Source organism: Suncus etruscus, chromosome 16, assembly GCF_024139225.1.
Source record: "Suncus etruscus isolate mSunEtr1 chromosome 16, mSunEtr1.pri.cur, whole genome shotgun sequence".
NCBI classification, from domain to species: domain Eukaryota; kingdom Metazoa; phylum Chordata; class Mammalia; order Eulipotyphla; family Soricidae; genus Suncus; species Suncus etruscus.
Window position 1 is genome coordinate 69268336 of NC_064863.1, and position 26291 is coordinate 69294626.

Sequence of the window (26291 nt, forward strand, 5' to 3'; positions counted from 1 at the left end):
ATTAGGTAATTTCAAATTATTCGTGGTTGCTCATTTTACTACAAAAACTAGTAAAAAGTTAGGAATGAGGACAAAGCTTGGTGTATAATATGGCTGCAATAAATATTACTAAATATTACTATTTTTTGGTAGGTTTTGAGTGTAGAACTTCTAATTGTTCTTAAAGCAAGGTTTTAGCAGAATTTTAAAAATATGCCCCCAGTACCTTTAAAAGTTTTAGAATGTACTAATTAAAAAAAATGAGTCACTGAGGGCCTGGAGTAATAGTATAGTGAGTAGGGAATTTCCCTGCATTCTGCCAACCTGGGTTCGATCTCTGGCATCCCATATTGCCGCAAGTCCTCTAGGAGTAATTCCTGAGTGCAGAGCCAGGAGTAACTCCTTAGCACATCTGAATACAGTCCAAAAACAAAACAAAGCAGAACAACAACAATAAATAAAGGAGTCAGTAATATCTCAAAGTCTATAGTGCTAACTGAATTAAAATGTGCACATTTCAAATATCTTATTTCCTCAGCTCTGTGTTGAGGAAACAGTCTGAATGGTCTAACACTATGCCGTGATAGGAATAAAATCCAGGGCCTTCTCCATAAAAATCATGTGACCAGTCCTTTGGGATTTTTAACCTTGCCCCAACCCCCCTTTTTTCATTAAAACTATTGGGCTGCTGGGTATTGAACAAAGAGCCTGATGTATGTAAAGTGTGTGCTCTATCATTGAGCCACCTTCTCCCTCCTTATATTCTAATTTTTGAGTTCATCTTACATTTTTTATTTGATTTTAGTGTTTTAGAGCTAGTTTCCTCCTAAGTCCTGGGCTTCACCAAGTAGTTTTCTGGCACTCGGAGGACATGTAATATGGGGACTCCCAACTTCGCATCTTGTTCATGACAGATCTTTACTCAGCCTCTAGAGCCTGCCCTTTAGATGATCTTTTTATATGGCTAAGGGAACTGAAAATAAACATAGTACAAACATTTTAATTAAAAAAGTTAAAGCACAGTTGTGAAAATCTCAGGAATAAATTCAATTCAGTACTTGGTGAGTAACAAACACAGACACAACATTAACACATATCATGTGTTAATCCCAAATTTTGGTTTGTCTTCCTGGCTACACACAGCAATAGAGTTTAGGGATTAGTCCTGGCTCTGGATTTAGGGATCAATCCTACCAGTGCTCAGAGGACCAGATGAGGTGCTGGGATGGCTGTGTGCAGGGCAAGAGCCATATCTGCTTTACTATCTTTCTGGTTTATTCTCTTATATTCAAGTTTTTAAACTGCAAAACTTTATTCTACAGAACAAATAAGTTGTTGTAGTAAAAACCACTTTCTAAGTTTCCAATAAACATTGTTTAAGGTCATATCCATCAGAACTCAGGGAGTTGGTTCCTCATGATTGTATGAATGTTTGGGGAAAGTTGGGGGATCACTTCCCTCTCTGTACTAGCTATCCGACCCCTCCACAGATACTTTATGCTTTCAAAAAACATATCTTAACAAGACAAGTTTTTTCATCACATACTTATTGCAGCTTTAAAAGTAAAAAAGAAGTAACAAAATAAGTTTAGAAGCTGGAATTTGGGGCCAAAAACTTGGGGCCTAAATACAATATATTTTCATCGAATTTCCTATTTTTGGAAATTCATAAACTTTCCCATTCTAAAACATAAACACTAATATGCCTTCAGATGATAAATTAAACTTTTCTTCACCGAAGTGTGAACTTTATTACTTGTTTTGGTCCCAAGACCTCCGGATTTCTGTTTTCTGATACTCTTTGGCATCTAATTTCTGATAGAAACGAATTACTAAAAAAAACTCATTTTGCTATTTTTGTGCTACAAAACAGATGAAGGAGTGTGGATGCAACAAAACCTCGTTTGCAATTCTTGGAGCAGGAGGTTTGCTTTGCAATTTTTTAAATTTAAGATTGCAACCTGCATGTCTGCGGCCGGGCCACACTGCCCGAAGTCCGCTCTAACTTGGGAGTGGGTCAGACCCCAGTTTGCAGTTGGGTCTCCGCGATCTTGTTGCTAGGATTTGGGGGGAAGACCCCGCTCAGGAACCAAACCTGGGGGCGGAGTCAGCGGGGCTCCAGCTGATTGGACGGAAAGAAGTGAGCGGAGCCTTCTTACCTGCTCTCGAGCCCCGTCGCTAGGGACGCTTTGGCCCAGGTAACCGCAATGGACAAGGACGAAGGGCTGGCGACGATCGACAACATCGTCACTCAGTTTAGCACCTATGAAGATTTTTTGGACTCGCAGATCACGACCGTGGACTTGTACTACCTGGAGGTAAGGAGTGCGGCGTCGCCTAGCGGGCAGCGGGTCTCAGGCGAGTTGTGCCCCCTAGCGGTCACCCGCAAATCACTCACTGGGTCCCCCGCACAAGCAACACATCCTCCTCGGATGGAGGATGTCTTAGCCATGGAGAAACAGGCGTGCATGCTCGTGCACGCTGGGTCGTCTTGAATTTCATATCTGACCTTTGTACTCGACTTCACTTCCTACCTCCCTAAAGTCTCCTCCTCCTCCTCCTCCTCCTCCTCCTCCTCCTCCTCCTCCTCCTCCTCCTCCTCCTCCTCCTCCTCCTCCTCCTCCTCCTCCTCCTCCTCTTCTTCTTCTTCTTCTTCTTCTTCTTCTTCTTCTTCTTCTTCTTCTTCTTCTTCTTCTTCTTCTTTAAATTTTTATTGTGGTCAAAGTGAATTACAAATCTTTCACAGTAATATTCAAGGCACATAGTGACAATGAATCAGGGCCATTCCCACCCCCAGTGTTGTCCTCCCTCCACCCCTGTTCCCAGCATGCATCTCATATCTCCCTCCTTTATACCCTCTGTAATGTTAGTTTAACTGTTCCCCACTTGTACAGCTTGCTGTAGATGGGGTGTCGATTCTGTTGTCATTGACTTTTGAATTTGGTATTCAAGTCTGATCATTTTTTTTTATTTCCACCAAATGAACATACGACTGTCTGGTCTTGATACCATCTATTTTTTTCCCCCTCCAATTATGAGGCTGATCAAGGTGATTCCAGTAATATGGTTCTGCTGGAGATCTAAGAAAAGATATAGAAGAAAAGAAAAATTAAAACAAACAAAAAAGACAAACAAACAAAAAAACTAGGAGGTATCCGTCTAGGAGGTGTTATAAATATCCATTTAGATTCTTTGCATATTTCAAGATTGAAGTATTTATTTTTGATTTTCTTTTATTTTTCCTTTATTGTATTATATAATTTTAAATTGTTTACAAATTTAGACTATAATTTATCTTTATAAATCTTTAATAAATCTTTATTCTAATAACTATGCTATTAATGTCGTGTCATAACTTTATGCTAATAATGTCATGCCAGGTTTTATATATTTATATATATATATTTTTGGGGGGGGTTTGGGCCACACCTGGTGATGCTCAGGGGTTACTCCTGGCTATGTACTCAGAAATCGCTCCTGGCTTGGGGGACCATATAGGATACCAGGGGATTGAACTATGGTCTATCCTAGGTTAGCACATGCAAGGCAAATGCCCTACCTCTTGTACCACCACTCTGGGGCCAGATAATATTTTTAAAATAGTTTTTGCTAGAAAACTTTTTATTTGATGTACTTTCTCTATTTTGGAAGTGGTGTTGGGGGGCACACTTTGTGACGTTCAGGGGTTACTCCTGGCTATGTGATCAGAAGTCACTCCTGGCTTGGGGGACCATATGGGTTGCCAGGGATTGAATGCAGGTTCATTCTGGGTCAGCTGCGTGCAAGGCAAAGGCCCTACTGGTGCGCTATTGCTCCAGCTCCTACTTTCTCTTTCTTATTCGAATTTTTAACATATGCTTTCTATGCCATATACAACAAAATGTGGTATATACTTGCTTTTTTCTCTAAGATTTTATCCATGAGTGTTATAATTTCAGATCTTAAGTTGAAAAATTAAATCTATCTTGATTTAGTTTTTGACAGGTAGGCGGTCTAGTTTTTTACATTTTATTTAGTCACATGCGAACATCTTACTCTTCAGGTTTTTTTAACATATCTTTTCTTATTTGAATATTCTTGACTTCCTTTCCACATATTAGTTTTCTGTTTATTATGTTTTATTTCTAGGCTCTTTATTTTGTTACATTGGTCCGTAAAACTGTTTTTATGCCTTTAACATACTGTTTAGATTTAGTTTTGTGAAATAAAATTAAAAATAAAATACAACCTTCTGAACTCAGAAAGTGTCATTCTTTTTGAGAATTACATATATCTTTTTGGTTATATTCAGAGTGTATTCCTACTTCTGAAACAAAATGCCATTGCAATTGGGATTTAAATAAGTTTACAGACAATTTAGTCCACATAAACAAAGGTGCCAAATATCATTGTTTCAGACTAAGTAACTACTAGTCAAGAGCTGTGAAAATAAGGAGGTATCTACATGTGAAATATTTCTAATAGGGTGTTCTGAAACATTCAGAGATGTCAACTAATTTCCTGAAAGTGTCACTAACAGTACAGGTGAATAAGCTATTTAGGAAGAAGATAGTTTAAAATAATGTGCTAGAGGCTGCTGGTTCCCTGAACCAGCAGGACTGGACATCTGTGAGATGTAGCACAATCAGGTCAGTGGTACCCTTTCTTATTGAAGTTTCTTCCTGAGTACACTCTATCTATTTCCTACATGTGTTGCACCTGGACCCCCAACTTTAGCTTCCTGAATAGCAAAACTGCTTACTCTGATCAATTCTGTCTGTTTATGCTGAATTGCTTTTTGGGTTCTCCAGAAGACTATCTCCCCACCTCATACCTCTCAGGGCATGTACTTGTGCCTCCTGCAGTAAACCTACAGACTGACATAGCTCTGGTTTCCCCCAGAAATGCTAATAACTCATTTCTAGCTTTCTCCAACTATCAGATAGTTAAACTTATAAAGCATACTTTTACAATGGGCTTTGTTTTAGTGTGTGTGTGTGTGTGTGTGTGTGTGTGTGTGTGTGTGTGTGTGTGTGTGGCAGGTGGAGTGGGATGAGGTAGGGATCAGTGTTAATGCTCAGGTGCATTCCCAACTCTGTACTCAAAAGAATGACCCCTGGTAGTGCTCCAGGATTCCAACCTCACCATTGCAGATGCATGAAAGGCAGCAACCACCAGACTTCCAGAACATTTCTCTGACCCCTGAGCTTTGTTTACTCAACTAGGACTTAAGTATCTCACCATCTTGGAATCATTCCTAAAGAGGCAAATAGGGAATTTTTGCTTTCTTTTTTCACTGTTGGTGCTTTAGAGTTAATTGTCCCATACTTTGGCCAGGTGACTGGATAAGTGAACCGTTGAATTAAAGGTACACCCATTTTCTGCAGCCTTGTGGCTTTTTGTCTAGAAATGAGTAGCAGGAGAAAACCTACCATATTGTCAATAATAATTGACCCAAATGGTGCACTGTGCTATTCTGTGTGAAGATACAATGTAGGGGATGAGATTTAGGGTCACACTTGCTGATGCTCATGATGTTCTCAGAGTTGCACCTGATAGTGTTCTGGTACTCAACCTCGATTAGACACATGCATACACATTATTCTCTATACTGTTGTACAGATGCTATTTGTACCTTGAATTAAAAAACGTTTCAATTTCTTTGATGAAGAATTCCTTTTCCAGCTTTCCTTCCTTATTAGAATAAAAATTTCTCTGTGTCATTGTATCTTTTTTTGAGTTCCTTTATTTTTTTTTTTAATTTTTATTGTGCCTCCCAATTCTTACCACAGGCTGTGTTCTTTACACTGACTGTATAGAAAGAGGAGGTACAGTAAATGCACCCCAAATACACCTCGACTCAGGCCCTTTGCCTGGTCTTTATTGTGAATTGTGGGACAAAAAATAAAAAAATTAAAAAATTTTATTGTGGTCCAAGTGAATTACAAATCTTCCACAGTAATATTTAAGATACATAGTGACAATGAATGAGGGGCATTTTCACCATCAGTGTTGTCCTCCTTCCATCTTTGTTCCCAGCATGCATCCCACATCTCCCTCCTTTTATGTCATTGTATCTTATTGATTTCATTTAGATAGTTATTTTTGTTATAAATTAATCGACGGCCCATTTCTTTGTCAGTGAGGTGAACTTCAGATTTCTTACTCAAATTCATTTTTGTAATGGTATTTATTTTTGGCATTTATATTCTGTATTTCCAGTAGGTGGTGCTGTAGATTTAGTTTTGGAATATTTCAGGGTTTCAGCACTACTGGCAAGTGAAGAGGCAGAGGGAATTTCCTTCAGTCATCCTGGCAAGCGCAGGACTAGCCTAGTAAAATTTTTTGTTATTTTCTTCTTGTTGTGATGGATAATTTCTCAATCTGAGTACAAAATCAGACTTTTTGGTTCTCTAAGGAGTTTAGGGGGGAGAGGACTTGACCCACATTGAAGCCAGAAATCTTGTCCTTTCAGTATCTGGTCACCAAATGTGTCCTTAGAAACATGGTTTTTAAGACATGTTTCTAGTTATTATAATTTATGTCATATGCTTATAACCATATTAATGTTTTTTAATTTAAAGCATTTTATATTGAAGTACTGATAATGTTTGGGATTCATGTGTACAATGTTCCAGCACCACACCTTCCAGGAGACTGCCTATTTCCTTCTACCAGAAAGGAAAAACTATAGAACTAGAGAAATAGGACAGCAGGTAGATCACTTGCCTTGCATGGGCTGATCTAGATTTGATTTACAACATCACAATTAATTCCTGAGCTCATCAGGAGTGATCCCTGAGCACAGAGTGGTGTAAACTTTGATCACTGCTGTGTGTTGTTCCTTATCCCCAGTGACAAATTAATAATCTGGAATTCAAAGTGATAAGAGTTCCCAGAATGTGAAGAAAAAGATAAAAATAAAAAATTATATAAAATATTAAATAATTCTAGAAGATTCAACATTTATTAGGTGATATTCCAGAAAAAATTATGTATCATATAAATGGGAAAAATAATCAACTGAATAAATAAAGAGATTTATGTGTGTTGAAAATTAGCACAAGATTGTAAGTATCTATTAAATTCTCAGTAGTATAAATGTCCAGACCTGGGAAGATAATGACAAAATTTCAGAGCTCTTAAAAAGTTCAAATGAAATGGCATAAAATTAAAATGATTTATGTACTAAGTAACACCATCAATAAAATCAAAAGAAAAGAACACTTACAACTCTAAAACATTTCCTCTAAAAAAAAGCATGAACCTCCTGTGCTTTAAGCCCCTGAATCTGATTTGGTTTATACATTTCACAACAACAGACATCACATTGTCACTCGGCAGTCATTTACTGCAAAGGGCCTGCTGATGGATAATGCAGTGAAGAGCAATGGCCTTCTCTACACCCAAGTTTTTTTCTCTACATCAAGTTTTATTTGAACAAGTGCCATCAGTCTATTTTTTTCTCCCTGTCATCGATGGTGCTCCATTGGTTATTATTCCAACAAACCTCTTCCATGGCAAACCTGCATTCTCAATGGCATCACACAGACGCCGAAATATCTCATTAGCGGTGGTCTGGCCATACATTGGAATTATTGTGAGCAGCTCCTCTGTCAATTCAAAATTGCAATCAACACCATGGACATAAATTGTGAGCTGTGCAGTGTCTGCTATATCTGTGCCCTTGTCAAGAGCAACTGAGTATGCATCAAAACATTTGGCTTTCTCACACAGTTGATGATAAATGTCACTTAACATGTCAGAAATGCGCTCTGCCACAGTGTGGGCAAAAAGGCTGATTTTGCTAAACTGACCTTTCTTTTCTGGACAGAAAATACTTGCAGTTGTAACATGCATTTTTCAACAAACTCTCCTTCTGTGAATGGTTTCCCTGCCTTAGCAATCATCTCACTAACCATGTAACTAGCATTAGGTGATGAGATTGGACAACCTGCTCTTAGCTTAATTTATTGTCTTTCCTTGTTGTCAGAATGTGATATCAAAACTGGCACAAGATGGTGCTAGAGCAGTACTAGGATTTTCCCAGGATGAGTCTGCTTCTGGTGCTGTTGCAGGAAGCTGTGTTGGTTCTATATCTGGGATCTGGGGTTTGGAGTTGGATGGTTGATCTCTGATTACATAAAATGTAAGTTGGGTCCACATTGTGGACATGGGTCCATCCTGACTCATGTTCAGGTTGGGAGGCACCCCTGTATTATTAAATGTATGGGTTCTTAACCCCAGTAGATAAGAGCTTATTTCTATACATAAAATTTCTCCCTTTTTAGTATGCCTTTGCAAAGAGGAATGGTGTCATAATATATTGCTGGTGCATTTGGGCGTTAGAATGTCAGGCTACACCCTCTCTTAACCCTGGTTTTGGCCTGAGCTTTTATCCCAGGCAAGACTTTTTCTTATAGGTTTTTGTTCCAAGCAGAACCAAAACAGGTGAAGTTAAAGAAGATATATATATTATTTATTTCTTCTATTTTATATATGTGTGTATATATGTATACACATGGGAATATATATATATTTGTATACATATCCATATATATACACACATATATAAAATAGAAGAAATAAATAAAAATTAATTTAAAAAGTAATTAAAGAAAGTGATGTAAGAGACGACCTTACATTTGGGAATAAACAGACTAAGAGGTAGTATTAAAGAGGTATTAAACATATAAAGGGAATATAGGCTTCCCATCAAGTCTTTTGATATATTCTTGGAGCAGGGGTGAAATCCAGGGCACATTTTCATCACACATCACTGTCTTGTTGAGTTTGAGAAATGATTTGCAGCAGAAAGGGATCAGGTAGAGTTCTTGCACTGTGGATATTTCTGGAGCAGAGTCTAACCTCATTCCACAGTCCACATTTGGTGATGGGTGAGAAGGAGGGCCACAAAATATGAATCAGCAGGAGTGTTGGTTGTAATTTCTTGCCAGGACACAAGATGTGAAGCTGAGAGGGTGTTCTTTTGATTTGGGAGCTGGGTGGTGCCTTATAGGGGCAGAAGGTCAGTCTCACTACCTGATGAGTTAAGAACTGAGGTTAAAGAGCTTTAAATAAGGAGGGATATCATATCGGGATGGGGATATTTGAAGGGATAGAAGGATTTCTAAAGGGGGGAGAAGTGGGATAGCATATAGGAGAGGCTATATAAACTTTAGGCATAGATTGTTTACAATTTAGGTTTGGCATTCAGAGAGGAGTTCTCTGTCTATATACTCGTGCTCTCTTTGGCAGCACATCTACTCTGTCTATACACTCATACCCACATAAAGACAAACATACATTAGTGATGTATTTTTAAATTGTTGTTGGAGGCCTGACCCTATAGGATGAGTCTGAGCTTTTAAGGAATGGTTGAATTAAGATAAATAGCTTATTTACAGCATAGGAAAGAGAGGAAGGGAGAACAGAGGATAAGAGAAGAGAAAATAAAAATAAGTAATACAATAAAAACAAAAATATTGAGCTGGTGTGTCAGAGTTGGAAGGTTTTTCCAATTTCTTGGCATTTTATCATTGATGGGGGTGGGCTAAATGAAGGTTTCAGGGTTAGATAATGGCTAGAGCATTTTCGTATACACATAGTTTTCGCGTCTAGAATATTAAGCTGTGAAGCTTCTGCACCTCAAAGAAAACAGCGCCCAGGATACAAGGCCACCCACTGTGTGAGAGAAACTATTCACCCAATACCCATCAGATAAGGGGCTAATCTTCAAAATATACAAGGCACTGACAGAACTTTACAAGAAAAAAACATCTAATCCCATCAAAAAATGGGAAGAAGATATGGACAGACACTTTGACAAAGAAGAAATACAAGTGGCCCAAAGACACATGAAAAAATGCTCCACATCACAAATCATCAGGGAAATGCAAATAAAAAACAACTATGAGGTACCACCTCACACCACAGAGATTGGCACACATCACAAAGAATGAGAACAAACAGTGTTGGCGGGGATGTGGAGAGAAAGGAACTCTTATCGACTGCTGGTGGGAATGCTGCCTAGTTCAACCTTTATGGAAAGGTTGATTCCTCCAAAAACTGGAAATCGAGCTCCCATATGATCCAGCTATACCACTCCTAGGAATATACCCTAGGAACACAAATATACAATACAAAAATTCCTTCCTTACATCTATATTCATTGCAGCACTATTTACCATAGCAAGACTCTGGAAATAACCAAGATGCTCTTCAACAGACGAACGGCTAAAGAAACTGTGGTACATATACACAATGGAATATTATGCAGCTGTCAGTAGAGATGAAGTCATAAAATTTTCCTATACATGGATGTACATGGAATCTATTATGCTGAGTGAAATAAGTCAGAAAGAAAGAGAAAAACGCAGAATGGTCTCACTAATATATGGGTTTTAAGAAAAATGAAAGACATTCTTGAAATAATAATTTTCAGACACAAAAGAGAGAAGGGCTGGAAGTTACAGCTCACCTCATGAAGCTCACCACAAATAGGGATGAGTGTAGTTAGAGAAATAACTACAGTTTGAACTATCCTAATAATGAGAACGTATAAGGGATATAGAAAGCCTGTGGAGAGTACAGGCTGGGGTTGTGTGGGGAGGAGGGAGATTTGGAACATTGGTGATGGGAATGTAGCAGTGGTAATGGGTGGTGTTCTTTACATGACTGAAACCCAAACACAATCATGTATGTAATCAAGGTGCTTAAATAAAATATATAAAAAGTATTCCTTAGATATTCACTCAGTTCTGTAAAACTATCAAGGATATCTCAAAGTTGCATGCCACAGAAAACTGAAGTTCTAAAATTTAAATAAATATTTTCTTATTTAAAAGAAATTATGGCCTTGTGAATTCAAGGCATTTGTCACTGGCTCCTAATTTTGAGAAGTCTTCATACTGTTTTCATAGAAGTTTAATCAAATAGTAGTTCTATCACTAGAGAATGGCTTCATTTTATTATCATATTATTAGAGTTATAGCTGTATGATGCAATATTGCAAACTAGTTCATTGGTTTAGTCAGATGGGTTTTAGGCTGTATATTTTCTAAGGGAAAGAACTATTAAGTCCAACCTGTCTAGAACTATATTGTATACATTGAAATGCCTTCATGTTGATGTTAGTATAAAAGCATGGTTTGGGGAAAAGAAAGTTGATTGGAGGGATATTACAGACACAGACCTGCAATAATGGTGGAAAGCTGATTACCAGGCTGGGGGAAAACCCTGAAGGAGGCTGAGGAAAGGCATTGGAGGCAGCTTTGGCCATGTTGGAAGGGGGACTTGGCTACCACTGTGTCCACCCACCTAGCTAGTGTCTGCTAGCTGAGAAAAAAGGGTTGATGAGAGGAAGCAGTATATCCCCTTTTGTACCCAGACACAGACCTGCCTATTACCATATTCTTACTAGCAATGATTGTTTCTATACTTTTTTTTGATTATAAACAGTTCTCTCTCATTTGAATTGAATTGTCATTTAAATTTGAAATTTCCAGATAGTAATTGACGATGAACATAACCATCATAATCATATTTTCAGATAATCAGTGATGATGATTATGTTGTTCATTTATGTCTTTCTTAAGTCTTAAATGTAACTAAAATATAAAGTGTCCAAAATATTGAATGCATTTTTTTTTCAATTGAAACTTTGATCATTATTTTGGGTTTCTACTTTTAGGCTTTTATTGGTACTAATGTTATATGGAAACAATATCTTTCCAATTAAATAGGAAATTTATCCTGCTGTTTTGTATTTGAAGTTATAATGCTATGTCATTAGTTAATTGACTTCAAGGAAGTAAGTCTCTGAAATGTCAAACACTCTGAAAGCAATACAGTTCTCTTTTATGCTATTGGTTTCAAAAATTCTTTCTTGTATAAGTGCTATTGTTTCTAGTTTTATTGTTTTACAGATATTCTACTAAGTATCTACAGCTGTTTTTATAAATTGATTAAAAACATAACAGGCTTTTGTATACCAGTTTCTTAGAGAAATTTAATGGTTTATGTTCTTTTTTACATCACTGAGGATGACACATTGTAACTGGATAAGATTATTATTTTTGATTTTTTTTTTTGGTTTTTGGGCCACACCCGTTTGATGCTCAGGGGTTACTCCTGGCTATGTGCTCAGAAATCGCCCCTGGCTTGGGGGGACCATATGGGACGCCGGGGGATCGAACCGCGGTCCTTCCTTGGCTAGCGCTTGCAAGGCAGACACCTTACCTCCAGCGCCACCTACCCGGCCCCTGATTTTTGATTTTTTGGCCACACCTGGTGATGTCCAGGGGCTTCTCCTGGCTATGCACTCAGAAATTGCTCCTGCTTGGGGGACCGTATGGGACACCAGGTGGTCGCACCACAGTCCATCCTAGGCTAGCACGGGCAAGGCAGATGACTTACTGCTTGTGCCACTGCTCTGGCCCCATAACTGCATAAGATTATTATCATAAGTTTTTTCATTGCTGTTTAAATTCTATATAGTTTAGGTGACATAGTTATGATAATGTTAAAGTTTATAATATTGATTTACTAAATTATTGTACAGCACCATCAGAAAAGTGAAATTTTAAAATATCTAATAAATATATTATTTTAAGATAATAGATATGAACCTAAATTTTAGACAGTTTTTCAGAATGCATTAAGTTATATGATGTCTCACTCATCCACAAATCTAACAATTGGTCTTTCCTTTAGGATGAAGACCTGGCCCGCCAGCTGGTGGAGCTAGGCTACCGAGGAGTTGGAGAGGTGATCAAAAGGGAAGATTTTGAAGAGAGGAAAGCAGCAATAGAGATGACAAGAATGTCTGAAAGAACTCAGAAAAAGTGAGTATTTTACTTCAAATCTAGATTACATATTATATTGCCAAGATGAGAAAAAGTATAATCTTTTTTGCATTGAGAAACAATGACTGATGCAGGTAGAAAATATCCCAAGTAGGAGTTAGTTTTATAACTCAGAAAAACATTGCATGTGGTGCTGGAGTGATAGTATAGTGGTTATGGTACCTGCCTTGCATGTGTCTGAATCAATCAGGTTTGGTTTGATCCCCCCAGATTCCTAGATAGTCCTCAGAGTTCTGCCAAGTTCTGTCCTTGAGCACAGAGCTAGGAATTAGCCTTAAGCACTGCTGATGTGGCAAAAACCCCTAACCAAGCAAAAAAGAAAGCCTCATGTAACTTACATTATAGAGTTATTCTTTGAAAATGGAAGTGATACATAATATAAACATGCTACTGTATATGTTGTATTAGAGCTCTCATTTCCCCCATGGTTATCAATAAGTGTCCAACAGCCAGGCAGTGGAGATTTTCTGGGTGAGATCTTATAAAAAATAATGTATGCTAACATTAATAGAAATGTAATGTTTCCGGGGCCGGCGAGGTGGCGCTAGAGGTAAGGTGTCTGCCTTGCAAGCGCTAGCCAAGGAAAGATTGAGACCCCGGTTCGATCCCCCGGCGTCCCATATAGTCCCCCCAAGCCAGGGGCAATTTCTGAGCGCTTAGCCAGGAGTAACCCCTGAGCATCAAACGGGTGTGGCCCGAAAAAAAAAAAAAGAAATGTAATGTTTCCTTTCGAGAGAGAGGAGTTGGTTACATTTAAAGTGTAATTTCCATTCATATACATGTCCAGTTTGTGTTTAAGGATCAAAGTGGGTATTTATTCTATGCAGTAGTGTCTTTAACTGGTCAGAGCTGGAAATCATCAGGCTAATTAATGCCAGTCACGGGAGACTAATCCCCTTCCAGAGCTGCTAGAATTTGAAGGTCCTTTCATCTGCAGATCTTCATTGGCTGTCTTTGTAATGGGATGGGTCCCATATGTTGTTTCTGTCTCACTCGGTAAACACTTTGCAGCCTTCACTGTCCGGTCTGTTGTAGTGTTATTGGAAGTAGGCCCAGCAGAGGGAGACCTAGAGCCGTATAGCTCCCATGTCGTATTTGCAGGAGCATCACTGGAAATACACAAGAACATCTCATTATCTGTCTATTACTACCAGCTTGAAAACATTTGATTCAACTATAAGCTTATCGACCTTAAGTTTCTCAACTGTACATATGAGCAGCCATAAGAACACTACAATTGTCTGGGCTAGAAATCAAGGTATTAACTTCAAGGAATGCAATGAAAGAGTGTTATTTTCTTAGGATAATTTTATAAAGGACAGAGTCTAAAGAGATGAAAATTGAAAATATTGGGGGGAAGGTATTTTGATAATGGGGATTTATTAGTAGAAGAAGGCATATATTAAACATAATTTTAGGCTTTTATTTCACCCATTTATTTCATAAAAACTCAGGAGTAATTGGGGCTGGAGTAGTGGTGCAAGCGGTAAGACGTATGCTTTGCATGTGCTAACCTAGGATAGACCGAGGTTCTATCCCCCAGTGTCCCATATGGTCCCCCAAGCCAGGAGCGATTTCTGAGCACAAAGCCAAGAGTAACCCCTGAGAGTCACTAGGTGTGGCCCAAAAAGAAAGAAACAAATAAAACAAACCCTCATGAGTAATCCTATATATTAAGCACTATGATAGGTGATGAGATTTAATAAAGAAAATATGAAGTCCTTACCCTCAAGGTAACTGAGGGCTAAGTAAATTAAATCAGAAAATAATATTAATGGTAGGAATATAAAATAAAATATAATTTTATAGTTTTTCTAAAAGCTAAACATACTCAGAAATTCCCTCCCTTCCTCCTTCCCTACCTCCTTTCTTCCCTCCCTTTCCTCCTCCCTTCCTTCCTTCCTCCCTCCCTTCCTTTCTCCCTTCCTTCCTTTTTCTCTTTCTCCCTCCCTTCCTCCCTCCCTTCCTCCCTCCCTCCCTTCTTCCCTCCCTCCCTCCCTCCCTCTCTTCCTCCCTCCCTCCCTTCCTCCCTCCCTCCCTCCCTTCTTCCCTTCCTCCCTCCCTTCCTCCCTCCCTCCCTCCCTTCCTTTCTTCCTTCCTTCCTTCCTTCCTTCCTTCCTTTCTTCCTTCCTTCCTCCCTCCCTCCCTCCCTTTCTTCCTTCCTCCCTTCCTTCCTTCCTTCCTTCCTTTCTTCCTTCCTTCCTCCCTTCCTTCCTTCCTTCCTTTCTTCCTTCCTTCCTCCCTCCCTCCCTTCCTCTCTCCCTCCCTCCCTCCCTCCCTTCCTTCCTTCCTTCCTTCCTTCCTTCCTTCCTTCCTTCTTTCCTTCCTTCCTCCCTCCCTCCCATCCTTCCTTCCTCCCTCCCATCCTTCCTCCCATCTTTCCTTCCTTCCTTCCTTCCTTCCTTCCTTCCTTCCTTCCTCCCATCCTCCCTCCCATCCTTCCTCCCATCCTTCCTTCCTTCCTTCCTTCCTTCCTTCCTTCCTTCTTTCCTTCCTTCCTCCCTCCCTCCCATCCTTCCTTCCTCCCTCCCATCCTTCCTCTCTTCCTTTCTCCCTCCCTTCCTCCCTCCCTCCCTCCCTCCCTTCCTTCGTTCCTTCCTTCCTTCCTTCCTTCCTTCTTTCCTTCCTTCCTCCCTCCCTCCCATCCTTCCTTCCTCCCTCCCATCCTTCCTCCCATCTTTCCTTCCTTCCTTCCTTCCTTCCTTCCTTCCTTCCTTCCTTCCTTCCTTCCTTCCTTCCTCCCATCCTCCCTCCCATCCTTCCTCCCATCCTTCCTTCCTTCCTTCCTTCCTTCCTTCCTTCCTTCCTTCCTTCCTTCCTTCCTTCCTTCCTTCCTTTCTTCCTTCCTTTCTTCTTTCCTTCCTTCCTCCCTCCCTCCCATCCTTCCTTCCTCCCTCCCATCCTTCCTCTCTTCCTCCCTCCCTCCCTTCCTCCCTCCCTCCCTCCCTCCCTTCCTTCCTTCCTTCCTTCCTTCCTTCCTTCCTTCCTTCCTTCCTTCCTTCCTTCCTTCCTTCCTTCCTTCCTTCCTTCCTTCCTTCCTTCCTTCCTTCCTTCCTTCCTTCCTTCCTTCCTTCCTTCCTTCCTTCCTTCCTTCCTTCCTTCCTTCCTGCTTTTGGGTTACACCCAGAGGCACTCAGGAGTTATTTCTGGTTCTGCTCTCAGAAATTGCTCCTGGCAGGCTTGGGGGACCTTATAGGATACTGGGGGTAAAACCCAGATCAGCCACTTGTAAGATAAATGTCCTATTGTTGTTCTATTGCTCCAGCCCCAAGAACTCAGAAATTTGATTTCTAAATATAGTCCCAAGGTAATTGAAAAGATAGTGCCACTTAAAATTTCATACACCTATAATAATAGCAATATTATTCATTGAAGCGTAAAATAGGGAACAAATAAAACATCCGTCAACTGAACAATGGAAAAAAGTGCTATATAAATACAAAGAAATTATTCAATCATTAAAAGAAATAAAGTGCTAATATGGTATGGAATGAATACATCTTGAAAATCACTGGATCAACGAAAGAAACCATAAACACAGAATTAGTTGTTATACAGTTTTGTTTATATAAAATGATGTCATATAAAATTTATCTAAATGTTAATGTTTTATTTATATGAAATATATAAATGTTTATAAAATTCTTTCTATAAAATATAGAAAATAGTTACATCCCTAATGGTAGAAAGATTTAAATTTGGGAACTGGAAATAAAATGCAATAGGCTGGGCTCTTATGCATATGATTGACAAGTTTTTTTGTTTGTTTGTTTTGTTTTGTTTTTGATTTTTGGGCCACACCCAGCATTGCTCAGGGGTTACTCCTGGCTGTCTGCTCAGAAATAGCTCCTGGCAGGCACGGGGACCATATGGGACACCGGGATTAGAACCAATCACCTTTGGTCCTGGATCGGCTGCTTGCAAGACAAACTGTGTTATCTCTCCGGCCCAATTGACAAGTCTTTAATCCTCAGCACTCCATATGGTCCCCTGGGGTGATTCTGAGCACAGTCAGGAGTAAGCCCTGAGCACCTTCAGATGTGACCCAGGCTCCACATTCCCAAAATAACAAAGGTTTAAGTCTGTCAGAGTTTGCAACAAGGGTCAGTGGAAAGCAACTGATAATTGATATTCACTTTATTGAGGGGAGAAAATGTGTTCTAGAATTCGGTATTGGTTTTGGTGTGGTTATACTAAAACCCAGTGGTTTTATAACTAAAAACCATCAAATTATAATTCTTAGAAGTTTTTAATTTTATGATGTGTGAATTTTACATCAATGAAAAAACAAGTACAAAAGAACATTAAAAGTTCTTAATACATTACTACTAAATTGACTCTTTTGCAAGGAATGGTTGGATTCTACTTTTTTTTTAGCAGCAAGAAGCTCCCACTTTATTTATTTTTAATATAAAATGTTTATTTAAGCACCATGATTACAGTCTTAAAACAATAAGGAACTAACCAAAGAAGGGCTCTGAAGACCTGCTGAGCTCTGAAGATGTTTACTTTCTTTCTGTGACAATCACCCTTTAGTACAAATCATTTTTTTCCCTTTGCATTAATTTGTATTCCCACCACGTCACCCCAAAATCTGTGTCAGCTTGACGATACTTATTTTTCACATTAACTGGTCTTGGTTGTGGTGTATTGGTTCTGCATTCTCTTAGCTCCTTTAATCTTTGTTTTAAAATCATATTTGTACACTATCACTAGATAACATGTTTTATCTAACTTCAACTGGAATTCATCTCATATGGACATAATAGCCACAGACAAAGACTCTAAAGAAAGGATAGAAACTGGAAGAAGAGGGTGTAGGTAAATTAGTTTTTAAACCTTTTAAGACAGAGCGTTCTTTCCTTTGGGGGCTAACCATGGTATTTACTGTGGTGGCCTCTATAATTAGCTCCAGAAAATTTCCATTTGTCCTAAAAAGTTTTTTTTTTTTATTATAGCTACTTGATAGATTGATAACGACTGTGACTGTGATACAAATTGGTTTTGGGTGGTTCTAGTTTGTAATTGAAATTCAGTCATTTCATAGATTGTATGTTCTCCTGGATTAGCTTGTTACATAATTAGCTTCTTAGAGTAATCTTATCTTTTATAAAGTAAATAAGTTCCCTTCAGGAATACAGAGATCATGAATAGTTTAATAAAGCACAATATTTGAAACATTGATAGATGGAATGAATAGATGAAACTTTGAAATGGGAATAGTAACTAGACAGATGGACTTTCATCTTCACATGAGACTCCTAGATATATCTTTAGGAATTTCTGAAAAATATTTCCTCGCATTAGAACAGATTCTCAAAGCATGGAAACTGTAAAATAGTTTTTATAAGTGGTATTTATGTTATTTGGAGAGTGTTCTTCAACTACTGCTACACAATCTGTGAGTTTAGAAAGCTTGAGAACTCCTGGACTTGGTTATAACTGACAGTTCATGTGAATGAATGATATAGAGGATAAGTTATAGTATACAGGCATAACAATATTGAAAGGAACAAAAAATAGGTATTTGGGACTTAAGAACATATAGAACCTTGTTTCCAAAGTTTCAGAGACTTTGCTGGCACAAGGAGAACTTCTGAGCAGAGGAACCCACATTTGGTGAAATGGTCACATCCTAGTACTCCAAACTTTGTTTGGTCACTGGATAGGGACTGTTCTAGGAAAAAGTGTCTATCAGCTTGTGTTTATCACCTGAGTTTATAACATATTCCATCACCTTCTATTTAATCACAGCAATATTTTTGATCTTATGTTAAGTGTGAATTTGAATTTTGCCATTCAGAGTCAGTCTTCAAATATGGCCTTTAATGGCTATGTTGGGGCCATCTATTTCTTATATGTGTATATTTATAATTTACAGTAGCTGTTACATATTTATTGTTTGGTCTTTTCTTACTTCCTTTATGTTTATTCTTTCCCATTCTTTTGTATATTTATTTATTTGAACCCAGGATTTTACATATGTAAGTCAAATTGCTCTATCAGTGAGACATATTCTAGTCTTTTTAAATTCTTGCTTTGAATTTAAATGTGTATTTATTATTACTATACTATTATTATTATTATTATTATTAGTTTTTGGGGCACACCCAGTGATGTTCAGGGTTTACTCCTGGCTATGCACTCAAAAATTGCTCCTTGGGGCCAGTGAGGTGACGCTAGAGATAAGGTATCTGCCTTGCAAGTGCTAGCCAAGGAAGGACCACGGTTCGATCCCCCAGCGTCCCATATGGTCTCCCCAAGCCAGGGGAAATTTCTGAGTGCTTAGCCAGGAGTAAACCCCGAGCATTAAATGGGTGTGGCCAAAAATTGCTTCTGGTTTGGGGGACCATATGGGACACTGGGGATCAAACCCAGATCTATCCTGGGCAGCCGTGTACAAGGCAAAAGCTCTACTGCTGTGTTATTGCTCTGGCCTCAGAATTAATTTTGGTTTTTAAATGTTTGTAGCTATAATACTATATTTAAGCATCATGATTACAATGAACATATTTGTAATTCAGTTTCAATCATAAAAAGTACAATCCCCCTTTACCAGTGCAACCTTCCTGCCACCAATGCCACCAATCTTCCTCCTCCCCCACCCACTGCCTGTCTTTGAGTCAGGCATTCTATTTCTCTTGCTCACTACCATTGTTATCATGACAGTTATTTCTAACTGCATTCACCACTCTGTGTGGTAAGCTTCATATTATGAGCTGGCCTTCATCTCTATTGTCTTTGGGTATCTTTACAATACTGTCTTTTATTTCTCTTAAATCCCATAGATAAGTGAGACTATTCTGTGTCTATCTCTCTCCCTCTGACTGATTTCACTTAGCATAATATTTTCCATGTCTATCCATGTATAAGAAAATTTCATGACTTCATTTTTTTCTGACAACTGCATAATATTCTATTGTGTACCACAGTTTCTTTAGTTCCTCATCTCTTGTTGGGCATCTGGATTGTGTCCAGATTCTAGATATTGTAAGTAGGGCTTTAATGAACCAGAGAACATTTTTGATTTTGTGTATATCCCTAGGAGTAGTATGCTGGATCATATGGCAATTCAATTTCCAGTTTTTGTTTTGTTTTCAGAAATCTCCATATTGTTTTCCAGAAAGGCTGAGCTAAGATGTCATTCTCACCAGCAGTAACTAAGAGTTCTGTTCTTCCCACATACCCTCCTTTACTGATTGTTTTATGTGTGTGTGTGTTTGTGTGTGTATGTGTGTGTGTGTGTGTGAGAGAGAGAGAGAGAGAGATGTGACAGTCTCTGTGGCATGAGATGGTACCTCATTGTTGCTTTAATTCGCATCTCCCTGATGATTAGTGATATGGATCCTTTTTTTCATGTGCCTTTTGGCCATTTGTATTTCTTCTTTGAGGAAGAAATGTTTTTATTTTTTAACTTAATTTAATTTTATTGAAAAAATTCTGGTTTACAATGTCCTTTATATTTGAGTTTCAGACATAAAATATATTAGGGCCAATCCCACCACTAATCTATATCTTCCTCCACGATGTTCCCAGAATGTATCCCAACAACCACTTTTCCCCCAAGCCTGCCAGTATAACAGGTCCATTTAATGTTTAGATGGTTAGAATTTGTGTCTCTTGGTTCCATTGTTGTTGACTTTGGCTTAAATATTTAGGGTTTTTCTTTTTTTTTTTTTTCCCACTATTGCACTGGAGAACACTTGGCCCCTAGCTCCTATCCTTTCATTTTGTGTTTCTCCTCCTTCTCCCTTCAGTTTTTTTTTTCTTTTTACTTGCTATATACTCTGGGGCCAAATATGTTTGAAACAATTCCCATCTAACCATTGCATTTCTTCATGCAATTCTTATAAATACCAAATATTAATGATATCATTCTGTATTTATCCTCTTTCTTTTCGCTTACTTAATTTTATATAATACTTTTCAGTTCGATGTTGCTGCAAATTGCATAATTTGTTACAGCTATGTAGTATTCCATTGTAAGTATACCTCATCGTCATGATTGCTTGTTTTTAGACATGTAGGTTGATTCCAAGTCTTAGATATTGTATTGAGTGCTGTAGTGAAGATTGGTGTGCATAAATCCTTTTGAATATTTTTCTTTTTTTTTTTTTTTTTTGGGTCTCACCCGGCAGTGCTCCGGAGTTACTCCTGGCTCCATGCTCAGAAGTCGCTCCTGGCGAGCACGGGGGACCATATGGGACGCTGGGATTTGAACCGATGACCTTTTGCATGAGAGGCAAACGCCTTACCTCCATGCTATCTCTCCGGCCCCGCTGAATATTTTTCTATCCTGGGGATATATACTCAAAATTGGGATTGCTGTGTCATATGGTAGCTCAATTTTTAGTTTATTGAGAGTCCTACATACTGTTTCCATAGAAGTTGGACCAGGCAGCATTCCCACCAGTAATGGAGGAGAGCTTCTTTCTCACCACATCTCCATCAATGCAGATTGTTTCCATTATTTTTGATATGTTCTATCTTCCCTGATATAAGATGATATCTTGTGGTTGTTTTGATTTGAATTTTCCTAATGATAAGCAATGATGAGTATTTTTTCATGTATCTGTTGGCCATCATTTGGTCTTCCTCAGAGAAGTATGTTTTTTTTTCCTCTCCCCAATTTTTGGTCAATTTTTTTTGGTTTTGTGGAGCTAATCTTTGTCAGTACTTTGCATATCCTAAATATCAAACTTTATCTGATATGTTTGGTGATAAAAAAACCTCCCATTTCATTAGTTATCTTGTAATTTTAGCCTGTATTTCTTTTGCCATACAGAAACTCATCAGTTTGATATAGTACCATTTATTCAGATTTGATGTTATTGCCCTTGCTATTAGCATAATTCTCTTTTTATTTAGTTTTTAAATATTTTTCTTTATTTAAACATCTTGATTAAAAATATAATTTTGATTAGGTTTCAGTCATGTAAAGAATACCCTCCTTCACCAGTGCAACATACCCAAATATTCCTCCATCCCACCCCAACCCACCTGTACTCCAATCTGGCTTTCCAGTTCCCTCATTCATTCACATGATTATGGTAGTTCTCTGTGTAGCTTTTTCTATAACTGCACTCACCACTCTTTGTGGTGAGCTTCATGAAGTGAGATGGAAGTTCCACCCCACCTCTCATTGTCTCTGAGGATTGTTGCAAAAATGACTTTTATTTTTCTTAAAACCCATAGATGAGTGAGACTATTCTGTGTCTATCTATCCCTCTGACTTATTTCACTCAGCATGATAGATTCCATGTACAACCATGTATAAGAAAATTTCATGACTTCATCTCTCCTGATGGCTGCATAATATTTCATTGTGTAAATGTACCACAGTTTCTCTAGCCATTCCTCTGTTGAAGGGCATCTTGGTTATTTCCAGAACCTGGCTCTTGTAAATAGTGCTACAATAAATATAGATGTGAGGAAGGGGTTTTTGGGTTGTATTCTAGTTCTTAGGGTATATCCCTAGGAGTGGAATAGTTGGGTTGAATGGGAGCTCAATTTCCAGTTTTTGGAGGAATATCCATATCGCTTTCCATAGAGGTTGAACTAGACGGCATTCCCACCAGCAATGGATGAGTTCCTTTCTCTCCACATCCCCGCCAGCAGTGATTGTTCTCATTCTTTGTGATGTGTGCCAATCTCTGTGGTGTGAGATGGTATCTCATCAATGTTTTGATTTGCATCTCCCTGATGATTAGTGATGAGGAGCATTTTTTTATGTACCTTGTGGCCATTTGTATTTCTTTTTTTTTTATCAAATTGTCTGTTCATTTCTTTCCCCATTTTTTTTTATGGGATCAGATGTTTTATTCTTGTAAAGTTCTGTCAGTGCCTGTATATTTTGGATATTAGCCCTTTATCTGATGGGTATTGGGTGAATAGTTTCTCCCACATGTTGAGTGGCTCTTGTATCCTGGGCACTATTTATTTTGAGGTGCAAAAACTTCTCTGCTTAATGTATTCCTATCTGTTTATCTCTGCTTCCACTTGTTTAAAAAGTGCAGTTTCCTCCTTGAAGATGCCTTTAGTCTCAGTGTCATGGAGTGTTTTACCTATCTTTTGTTCTATATACCTTATGGTATCAGGTCTGATATCAAGGTCTTTAATCCATTTGGATTTTACCTTCATACATGATGTTAACTGGGAGTCTATGTTAGCTTTTTTGCAAGTTCTGCCAGCATCACTTGTTGAAGAGGTTTTCCTTGCTCCACTTAGGTGATTGTATGTCTGGGGAACATTGTCTGAGAACTCAAGCCTATTTCACTGCTCTGAGGGTCTGTCTTTATTCCAATACCATGCTATTTTAATAACTATTGCTTTGTAGTACAGTTTAAAGTTGGGAAAAGTTATGCCTCCTATTTTCCTTTTCCCTAGAAGTGCTTTAGCTATTCGAGGATGTTTATTGTTCCAGATGAACTTCATAAGTGTTTGATCCACTTCTTTGAAGAATGTCATGGGTATTTTTAGAGTGATTGCATTAAATCTGTATAATGCTTTGGGGAGTATTGCCATTTTAATGATAATGCTGCCAATCCTTGAGCAGGGTATGTGTTTTCATTTCCATGTGGCCTCTCCTATTTCTTGGAGCAGAGCTTTGTAGTTTTCTTTGTATAGGTACTTTATGTCTTTGGTCAAGTTGACTCCAAGTTATTTAAGTTTCTGTGGCACTAATGTGAATGCGATTGCCTTCTTGACGTCCATCTCTTCCCCATCATTATTGGTGCATAAAAAGGCCATTGATTTCTGTGTGTTAATTTTGTAGCCTGCCACCTTGCTATATGAGTCTATTGTTTTTAGAAGCTTTTTGTTAGAGTCTTTAGGGTTTTCTAAGTAGAATATCATATCATCTGCAAACAGTGAGAGCTTGACTTCTTCCTTTCCTATCTGGATTCCTTTGATATTTTTTTCTTGCCTGATTGCTATAGCAAGCAAGACCATGTTGAAGAGGAGTGGTGAGAGTGGACAGCCTTGTCCTGTACCAGAATTTAGAGGAAAGGCTTTTATTTTTTCTCCATTGAGGATAATATTTGCCATTGACTTGTGGTAGATGGCTTTAATTAGATTGAGAAAGGCTCCTTCTATTCCCATCTTGCTGAGAGTTTTGATCAAGAATGAGTGTTGGACCTTATCGAATGCTTTCTCTGTCTCTATTTATATGATTATGTGATTTTTATTTTTTTTGTTGTTGTTGATGATGTGTATGATGTTGATAGATTTATGTATGTTAAATCATCCTTGCATTCCTGGGATGAAACCTACTTGGTTGTAGTGTATGATCTTCTTGATGATGCATTGGATCCTATTTGCAGGATTTTGTTGAAGGTATTTGCATCTGCATTCATCAGGGATTTTGGTCTGTAATTTTCTTTTTTGGCAGCATCTCTGTCTGGATTTGGTACCAAGGTGATGTTGGCTTCATAAAAGCTGTTTGGGAGTGTTCCCGTTTTTTCAATTTAATGGAAGAGCCTGGCTAGGATTGGTAGTAGCTCCTCTTGAAAGATTTGAAAGAATTTATTAGTAAATCCATCTGAGCTTTGGCTTTTCTTTTAGGGCAGATGTTTGATTACAGTTTCAATTTGCTTAGTAGTGATGGGTGTGTTTAGATATGCTACATCTTCCTTACTTAACTCTGGAAGGTTATAAGTGTCCAAGAATGTATACATTTCTTCTAGGTTCTCATGTTTAGTAGCATAGTTTATCAAAGAAGACTCTGATTACCCTTTGGATATATGCAATATCTGTCGTGATCTCCCCCCTTTTATTTCTAATACGGGTTATCAGGTTTCTCTCTCTTTCTTTGTGAGTTTTGCCAATGGTCTATCAATCTTGCTTATTTTTTCAAAGAACCAACTTCTACTTTCATTGATCTTTCAGATTGTTTTTTGGTTTTCCACTTCATTGATTTTTGCTTTCAGCTTTGTTATTTCCTTCTGTCTCCCTATTTTTTGGTTCCTTTTGTTGGTCATTTTCTAATTTCATGAGCTGCATCATTAAGTTATTCAGATATGCCCCTTCTTCCTTCCTGATGTGTGCTTGTAAAGCTATACATTTTCCTCTCAGTACTGCTTTTGCTGTGTCCCATAGATTCTGGCAGTTTGTGTCTTTATTATCATTTGTTTTCAGGAATGTTTTAATTTCCTCTTTGATTTTATCTCAGACCCACTGGTTGTTCAGTAGCAGGCTGTTTAATTACCAATTGTTAAAGTTTTTCTTCTGTGTACCTTTGTAGTTCACATAATATCCCTTGATTAGTACATAGTGTTCGTCTTTGTCCCTTATAACTCTTCTGAGTAAAAAGTTGGTGTCATCAGATATTAATATGGCCACCCCAGCTTTCTTTCTTTCTTTTTTTTTGGATTTTCCTTTGATTTTTTTAATGGTGCCAAATATCAGTATGTTTTCATAATTTGAAAAAGATACAGCTGTGGGTATAAAGGAATCCAGTTATATGTGTGTATAGTCACACACATATACTGGGTGTATATATACATAGATATGCACATACACTATATATCTGAAAAAAATCAACTACTAGTGTTACATGAGAATTTGTGACAAATGAACTGACATTTAATTTTCCTTTGACTACTCATTTAATAAAGAACACCAGTGTATTAATAAAGTATTTTTTGTCACATAATATTTATAAGCAGATATTGGAATGCTCAAAAGATTTACTCTGAGTCTCCTAAAACATGATTTTATCAAATGTGGCTTGACAGGACAAGTATCTTAAGACTCTAGTCCAAATAGTTTCTGTTTGAATTCTAGCAAACCACAGATAACATGCCATGTTTGGAAAACTGAAAAAAAAAAAACAAATAACATCACACAAAGAGAAAGGACACAACACATACCAAGGTGGATAAATGCCAATTATTGTGAAATTGTGAGTCCCTGTCATCTTTTAAGCTGGGTGGTACAAATAGGTCAAATCTGACTTAGGCAGTTTGAAGACATTTTCCTATTTTGAAGCACAAGAAAATCATCAGATGAAAATGTGGACATGAAAGAGAAAGGAGCAGTTCTGTGCTTCTTGCTATTACCTTTATTATGTTGCTAGCTTCACTGAGTAGTTTCAAAACAGCCTGCAAGAAGTGTCCTAATCACCAACCACCTTTCCCACCTTTCTTCTTTTTCTGCTGCTGTTTCTTTTTTGTTGCTGGAGCACCTGCTGCCTTCTGATGTCGTGGGGGTATAATATTACTTGTAGATGCAGATGGTGCTGCAGTATTACCAGGTCAGGGGGAGGTGGGTGGGCTGCTCAGAGTTTTACTTGCATCCAGTTCAGATGAAGCACCTGCAGTGGCTCCCTGGGTCCCTTTTCCAATCTGATCCTTCTTTTTACCCTTCTTCCTTCCTCGGTAGTAGTATCACTCTCGCATTGGCAACCATCTTTCTGGATCTGGGGTCACTTTGGGGGTCATAGTTCTTGGGCAGTTTGCCTTTTTTTTT

General features: G+C 38.2%; 2 protein-coding genes and 1 non-coding gene across 4 annotated transcripts in view; 2 read left to right on the forward strand and 1 right to left on the reverse strand.

The window, feature by feature from the left end:
* The first annotated feature begins 2186 nt into the window (after positions 1 to 2186).
* Positions 2187 to 26291, forward strand: part of CFAP299 (cilia and flagella associated protein 299) — a 569122-nt gene continuing 545017 nt past the window's right edge. For both annotated transcript variants that reach the window (XM_049790296.1, XM_049790297.1), the window contains exons 1-2: positions 2187 to 2297; positions 12673 to 12803. In XM_049790296.1, coding sequence (XP_049646253.1) covers positions 2187 to 2297; positions 12673 to 12803 — 242 coding nt within the window. The remainder of the gene's footprint in view (positions 2298 to 12672; positions 12804 to 26291) is intronic.
* LOC126032727 (small nucleolar RNA SNORA51) lies at positions 5729 to 5861 on the forward strand. The gene has a single exon (XR_007503947.1). It is a non-coding gene; the product is annotated as a small nucleolar RNA SNORA51 (small nucleolar RNA).
* LOC126032542 (signal recognition particle subunit SRP72-like) overlaps positions 25699 to 26291 on the reverse strand; it is a 35825-nt gene continuing 35232 nt past the window's right edge. The window contains 2 exon segments of the mRNA XM_049790218.1: positions 25699 to 26257; positions 26259 to 26291. Coding sequence (XP_049646175.1) covers positions 25943 to 26257; positions 26259 to 26291 — 348 coding nt within the window. The 3' untranslated portion in view covers positions 25699 to 25942.